The sequence below is a fragment of the Acartia tonsa genome, chromosome 6 (assembly GCF_053477335.1).
Source record: "Acartia tonsa isolate MP-2025a chromosome 6, ASM5347733v1, whole genome shotgun sequence".
NCBI classification, from domain to species: domain Eukaryota; kingdom Metazoa; phylum Arthropoda; class Copepoda; order Calanoida; family Acartiidae; genus Acartia; species Acartia tonsa.
The window spans coordinates 52,154,069-52,161,370 of NC_137265.1; the positions used below are offsets into that span (position 1 = coordinate 52,154,069).

Consider the following 7,302-nt stretch of genomic DNA (forward strand, 5'->3'; position numbering starts at 1 on the left):
CTTAACCCTTGCAGATTAATCTTAAAACGGATAGCTTTTTTATGATTTATGATTTAAAAAATTTAAATTTAAAAAAGAAAGAACTAAAAATCTTGGGGGAGGGAAGAATATCATTATCTATTATATATATCGTCGTCAAGTCAACCCTTTTTTTTTGGGGGGGGGCCTTTATGACCTGTCACCAGAATCATATTAAAAGGAAGCCGGCGAAGGGAATGTGGAGGAAAGGGTCAACTTAGTAAGAAATATGAGATGAGATCTTATTATTGTTTTCCCCGCGGGCCGCCCGCCTATATTTATAAATTATGGCTTTCTTACAATATTATTACTTACTAATTTACTTATTATCCTATAGACCCGTAGCGAAGCTTTTCTATAACTAGGATCGGTTTACAATATTATTACTTACTAATTTACTATTATCCTATAGACCCGTAGCGAAGCTTTTCTATAACTAGGATCGGTTTTATGGATCTACGGAAAATTCTGGTAATGATTATAGAGTTGCTTTCTAAATGTACTAAAAATAAAATAGATAGACTCTACGAACAGTGATGAAATGTGGGTGGGTGGAGACTGGAGTTAAAATTACGTTTTCTGTTTCACCGCCCGCCGCTACAACTCCACCCATTTAAACACCATAAAAATTTGTTTGGTTTGTAGACAGACACTGAAACTCCTCCCATTGAAAATAAAACCATTTTCACCGTCCTTATAACGTAATTAACTTTTTTTAAAACTCCACCCATTGAACGTAATGTAATTAATATATCTTTTTTTAGTTTAGTTTCATTTCGAATCAAAAGGTAACTGATCAAAACCATGGACGGGAGCAGACATGAGGCTGTCAGATCCCTCGGTTTACTCAAAGGAAAAGACAACATCAGATCTGCTGTTGATATGTTGGACACACCAGATAAATTCAGGTAATATTTTATTTTTATTTATTATTAAATTTTAAATTTTCACTGTCATTCATATTTTCTATTCATTCTTGCTATACTACATATTATCTATATTAGTGTGAAATTGTTAGAACTTAGAAATAATATACCGGGTCATTCAAGAGAAATGATTTATTTGTAAACTTAATTATGCATATGCGTTGAAAAATGTGAGAAAAACATTTTAGGACATAATTTGTTGAAATAATCAATTTTTAATACTTTCAAAAAATACTTTAAAAGTCAATTAAAAGCAAAGCTTTTCTTCTAAATTTATATTTCATCGTATTTTCACAGTTGCTTTAGAAAGGTTATTTTGGGTTAGGTTTGCCTTCACATGACCCGTTTGTTTTAAATAAAAGGGGACAAGTGAGTAAGGGATAATAACATTTATAGGAATACTACGAATTTATATATTGTTGAAACATTCTGAACTTTTATTAACCTTACAAAATATATTTCCATAAATAAAGTTAAGTTTAACTTGTTTAACTTAAGAAATCAGATGGACAGACATACGAACGTTACACATAGAGTAAAAATAAGTAATATACTTACATACATTTTATTTTTAAGACTTGATTATAGAGTTACTTTTCTTAGCTAATTATAAATATATTAAAAAACTAGAGCTTATGACGATTCAAAGGATATGCATAGAGTTACTTTTCTTAGCTAATTATAAATATATTAAAAAACTAGAGCTTATGACGTTTCTAAGGATATGCATACCATTTTTCTACTATTAACACAAGCCGCGCAATTTGAATTTTAAAAAGGTACTTTTTAACAACCTGGAATTTGGAAAGTTGGAATATACTTACATTTTAAGACTTGATTATAGACTTAGCTAATAATATTATAAATGTAGTATAATTAAATTATTTTATTTTAGTTCCACAGCCACTCATACACCTTCGGCTTCAACTTCAGGAAGTACAACTAATAAGCGGAAGAAAGGCCAGCCAAGGTAAATACTAGGAGCCGAGGGATCTCGCTAACCTCTGAACCGATATTGTTCTCCTTCACAATTAAGCTTCTTATAGGTCCTGGGAAGGTTTTTTTAAACTATTTTTGGGGAGGTTGTCCCAAGAAAAATATTTCTTTACTCTTTAGAAAATCAGATTTAAAATATTCCCCCTCCTATAAAATAACTATTATTAAAATTGAAGCTATTTTATTTCAGTATGGATGTGTCTGTCCTGTCAGGTGTCGAAGAACTTGATTACCAGGTCCATTACCAAGGTACTGCTAGTGATAATAATGAATATGATTATCACTTAACTAAGCGGTATAGGCATGATAGTTCCCTGGGCCTCAGACTTGAAGAAACAGATGTATATCAACCACCTGATCTACCTGAAATACCCCTCGCCGCCCAACAGACGACTATGCCCATTCCAATTACCCCTACGGCCACAGGTATTGATACTTTTCTGTATCCAGATCATAGTACACCGCTACATTGTTCATCATCATCGTCGTCGGGGTGTTCTCCTCCTCCCAAGGGCAAGGGCAAGGGCAAGGGCAAGGGCAAGGGCAAGAATAAACAAACCTTACCCCCAATTGACGAAGGCCAGCCAACAGACAGTACTGAAAAAAATAAAAGGAAACCCTCTGCTAAGAAGGCAAAACCAACAGCTGAACAGTTACAGATCATCAAGCAGTATTTACAGGAAAGTTCATTAAGTGCAGAGGAAAATAAAGGTGCAGGAAGGCCACCTGGCCGGCCTAACAACACCACTATATTGCGCATAGTCCAGAAGAAAAAAGGCAAGAAATTAAATGGAGAAGAAAAAATTAAAATGAAAGGTAGGAGTTTAATTGTTCTGGCCAATGAGAGTTTATTATGAATTATTGGAGCAATTACAATAATGAATAAAGCAAGACTTTTTGTAAATATTACAAATTGGAAGAATCTATTAAATTAAAGTTATCGCAAATATACTTTTATATATATATTTTTATTTTCTTTTATATTCAGACATTCCCGAACAGGAAAAGAAATGCTTCAGGTGGAGATACAACAATGAACAGTTGGTATGGGATGAAAAAGTATCACACATTATAAACACACAGTTCATTAGAAAGTAAGTCAATTTTTTATAATTTTTGTCAAAATCAAAAATTAAAAATATACATCCTGACTGACTCTGATACATTTTTTTTATTTCAGTTACTTCCAAAAAGTGAAAGAGGACGAACAGAATTATCTGAAATGTCTACGTAAGTATTATTGACACAATATTTGAGTTCAGATAAATAAAGTGTTGTGTAGAATTTTTTAAGTTTTAACTTTAGAATAAATTATGAAAAGTATAATTTATTAATCCATATGTATTTTACTTACAGATTGTACTAATTGGAAAACCCGCTTTGATGAAGGCTTGGATGATGACAGCAATGTCATCAGGTAAACAGTTATAAAAGTTTTTAACATTTACATACATATACACATAATTGAGAACATTAGATAATATACAAAAGTGTTTAACATACATAATTAGATAGTATACAAATATACACAAATCTTTAATTTAATCTTTTTTTATTGTAGTTGCTGCGTGAAGCATTGGTATAAATACCATCCAAGCATTGAGAAAGCCTGCAAGAATGCTGTCAAGGCCTACACCAGCGAGAGAGACTACAAGAAGTATTTTGATACCGATAAACGTAAGTGGTACACATATATATTACATGTAATATATCGTATAAATAGATTAGAGAGTTCAACGATTGATGAAAAGCTATCGCAAACACACATATTTGTTGTATAATTGTATTATATAATATGCCTCCGTAATCAATATGATAAATAAATTAGAGAGTTCAACGATTGATGAAAAGCTATCGCAAACAGTAATATTTCTATTTTCATTCAGGCAACGAGCTAGAGACCAAGGATATCTGCATCAGCGGTATAACTGCCCTTGATTGTATCCATGCATACATACACAAACTCACTAATGGCCGTATATCATTGAAGCAGCTCAAAGATCCCTACCTATTTGTTTGGGATCATTTAATTGCTAAGAAAGGTAAGTATGAAAAGACTAAATAAATTTTAATTAAATTAACTTTTAAGCTGCTAAAAAAAATTTATAATTTGATTTTTATATTACAGTATAAAAAACTAGTGCAAAGAATTGTATCAAGGTTAGTTTAACTTAACTTTAATCTTTAACTTTTAAATTCACCCAATTTTTATCAAAGTTTAATATTTTAAATTTATTTAAAAAGTAGTATTTATAAAACTAATAATAATCAACAATTTTTAATTTTTATTCTTTTTATTAGTTCATGGAACTGCTGAACAAGGAGCATTGATTGTCCAGAGACGAATTGGAATTCCTGGTAAAAAATGGTGCTCTCTTGTCAAGTTTGGACGAGTCAGGAGACGAAGATAATACTAGTGCTGAGTCTGAGCAAGAAGAAGATGTTCTATCATTCTACAAGAACACTTTTGAAGCTGCCAAAGAAAGAACTGATGGTAAGATTATGATATTGACATGTCACATTGTCATCACATTTAAAACAAAAAATTTTAATTATTGATATATTAATTACAATTTATATTTCAATAATATGTCTTTTTGTTATGTCAGGTATTGAAGCCGCAAGAAAAGTTGCACTTCAAAGTGCAAGAAACCATGGAGTTATGGTTGAACTTCCCTGTTTGAACCATCAGTCGGATCTGGCTGTTGAAGATTCCTTGGAAAAGACAAAGGTAATGTAATAACTATTTGTTTGTATTTGCCTTTATTAATAGTAATGGTTTTGAAAATAGTAAGGGTTTTGAAGGGTTGATTGATTTTGTATTTAGGAAAACGTGGATTACAGAGATACGCTGAAATATGTGACAACATTAAATGGGAAACTGCGCAATAATAAGCGCTTAAGAAAGATCTACAAACGATTCAAACAACGAATGTAAGTGTTATTTTTTAACCAATGAGAAGCCAGTTTCAACAATTATTTTTTTTTTAAATTCAAAGAAAACATTTACAATTAACCAATGAGAAGCCATTATTAACTTTTAAAATATATCTTTTTTTTAGACTAGTGAAGCCATGTGATACAAGATGGAGTTCCATTGTGAACATGTTGATCCGTTTCTTCGAACTCTTGGAGAATGAGGACTTGCTGAAAGCTGTAAAACAATCACTGATTGATCAAAAAGGTATACATATATTACTCACAATACACATTTGTAATTTTTTATTTGGTTTGGTAACACAAAAATATAAATAGACAATAGTTGAGTTGAAGTATTTTTTTTTATGTGGTGATACAAATTTGTAATACTATTTCTTTTCAAGTATTTTTTTTATGTTTAGTCAATATTACATGGCCTACTCAAGAACAGATTGGTCTGTTAGCAGATATCAAAGCTGTCCTGGTGAAAATTGATGGTCCAATCACTAAATCTGCACAAGCCCTGGAAGCAACCGTACCTAGCATGTTTGCTAATCTAGAAACTGTTCTTTCAAATCTGGCTAAACTGGGTAAAGAGAATAACAGGTTGGTTTTTAATTTTTTTAGTTGCAAAAAATGCGCCATACTAAAGATATAACAAATAAAATGTAGAAAAGTATTATAGGGAGGGGAGGAATATAAAAAAAAAACATATAAAAAAAGCTATTTTATTTTATTTATATTTTTGCAGGTTTGCTGTCACAATGTATGACAAACTGAAAGGACGTGTAACAAAAATGCTGAATTCTCAAGGTTGGAAAGCGCTGTTGTTTCTGCACCCCTACAGCAAGACGTACCTGGAGATGATCGTAGGCGACAGCGTAAGTTTTAGGCTTTCTTAAAATGAGATATTTAATGGATTTTCATTTTATCATTTTTGATTTTCTATGATAAGGAATAAGAATAAAAAACATATCAAATAGCTACAAATAATTTTCATTTTATCATTTTTGATTTTCTATGATAAGGAATAAGAATAAAAAACATATCAAATAGCTACAAATAATCGTCATCCTACAACAGATATTATATCAAAATTTAAAAGAATATATGACGTCAGAAAAAAAATAAAAAGTAACCAATGAGAAGCAGGCATTTACTTCTGGCGGCTGCCGCTAAAAGTGAACACTAATACTAGGTAACAGGTTCGAAATTGAGACTAAGTTTTATAAGCTTTCTTAAAATCATGAGATAGATATTAAAATTTAAAGAATAAATTTTTACAGGAAAAGAAAATGCCCAGCCAGCTAGTTGATGAGAAATTTGCCAAAGAGATCCTGGATGATGGCTACGAATTGTCCAAGTTAATCGGCGAGCGCGTTATTCGTATCCAGTTGGCTAAATGTAGCGAGACCGAGGACGAGGACGAGACTGACCAGGAGAATGGAGGAGATACTACCAGCATCGAGGACGAGGAGGAGGAGGAGGCTCCAAGCAGTGCTGCAACAACAAACAATGACGAAGATTCAGAACCCGATGTTTTCGCTGTTTTTTTTGAGGAAAAAAAGCAAAAATATCAAGAAGAACAACAAAATAAGAAGATAAAACCAAAGAAGAAGAAAAGCAAAGAAGAACAAGTCAAACTTCTGAGGACAGCCATGTACACAGGTCTGGAGAAATGGCGCAATCAAAACGCCATAAACCTTGTCGATTTCTACAGAAAATCCACCAAAGGAGATAAGAAGAAAGGTTCAAGATCCGCAACCATGGATCTAATCCATGGTACTGTGAAAAACTTATTGGAAGAGGACCAGTATCCAGCCGAAATCAGGGAGCTATTGGGGAACCTTATCCTTCTGCCGGTCAGCAATTCGAGAGTGGAAAGAATATTTTCCCATCTCAAATTGCTTTTCAGCAAAAGGAGGTATAACCTCAAGGCCCAAATGGTTAAGGAACTGATGTTCCTCGGATACAATAACCTTATTCCCAAATCAAACGTCAAAGATTTTTTGTAAGCTGCTAAGCCATGAGCCGTTTGCTTTGAGATCAATCATTCTTCTTGTACATATTTTATTTTTAATACATCTATATTGTTTAACTTTAATAATATTATTATTATCAATAAATTATGAAGAAATAAAATTGAAAATAAACGTATAATTAAAGAATCATAATGGCAATGCATTTCTATTTTCAATTGTGTATGAATATTATGAAATAAACTTATTTAGTACAGCTAATTTCTTATTTATTTATCCATAATAAAAATTCTTTCTTATATAGTGATAAGCGTGACCGCGATGGCGCGTCAACTCGCGGTTGCGATGGTTATAGCTTTCCCCGCACTCGTTTCTCCGTCGTCTTTCACTCGGTACGGGCTCTCCCTCGTCCGACGAATTCCTCTCTTTCCATAAATTTTGTTGTTATATAGGGGTTCTAACGA

The 7,302-nt window shown here is 32.3% G+C and overlaps 2 protein-coding genes across 2 annotated transcripts; both read left to right on the plus strand.

Annotated features, from left to right (window-relative positions):
- Positions 1-812: 812 nt before the first annotated feature.
- Positions 813-2,951, plus strand: LOC145323421 (uncharacterized). Its single transcript, XM_080165835.1, has 3 exons — positions 813-926; positions 1,840-1,914; positions 2,131-2,951. Exons 1-3 carry the CDS (start codon positions 823-825, stop codon positions 2,795-2,797), a joined length of 846 nt encoding a protein of 281 aa, XP_080021961.1. The 5' UTR covers positions 813-822; the 3' UTR covers positions 2,798-2,951.
- Positions 2,952-2,973: 22 nt separating this feature from the next.
- On the plus strand, positions 2,974-5,723 carry LOC145323467 (uncharacterized). Its single transcript, XM_080165869.1, has 10 exons — positions 2,974-2,984; positions 3,121-3,170; positions 3,297-3,357; positions 3,502-3,617; positions 3,827-3,982; positions 4,282-4,434; positions 4,550-4,671; positions 4,768-4,874; positions 5,003-5,124; positions 5,282-5,723. Exons 1-10 carry the CDS (start codon positions 2,974-2,976, stop codon positions 5,515-5,517), a joined length of 1,134 nt encoding a protein of 377 aa, XP_080021995.1. The 3' UTR covers positions 5,518-5,723.
- Positions 5,724-7,302: the final 1,579 nt, after the last annotated feature.

Bases quoted from the DNA above. Each gene is read 5' to 3' on its own strand.
- LOC145323421 (XM_080165835.1), top strand. From the start codon at position 823: ATGGACGGGAGCAGACATGAGGCTGTCAGATCCCTCGGTTTACTCAAA. The intron at 927-1,839 runs GTAATATTTTAT...ATTTTATTTTAG, and splicing joins GACACACCAGATAAATTCAG to TTCCACAGCCACTCATACAC. The intron at 1,915-2,130 runs GTAAATACTAGG...ATTTTATTTCAG, and splicing joins CGGAAGAAAGGCCAGCCAAG to TATGGATGTGTCTGTCCTGT.
- LOC145323467 (XM_080165869.1), top strand. The intron at 4,672-4,767 runs GTAATGTAATAA...TTTTGTATTTAG, and splicing joins ATTCCTTGGAAAAGACAAAG to GAAAACGTGGATTACAGAGA. The intron at 5,125-5,281 runs GTATACATATAT...TTTTATGTTTAG, and splicing joins ATCACTGATTGATCAAAAAG to TCAATATTACATGGCCTACT.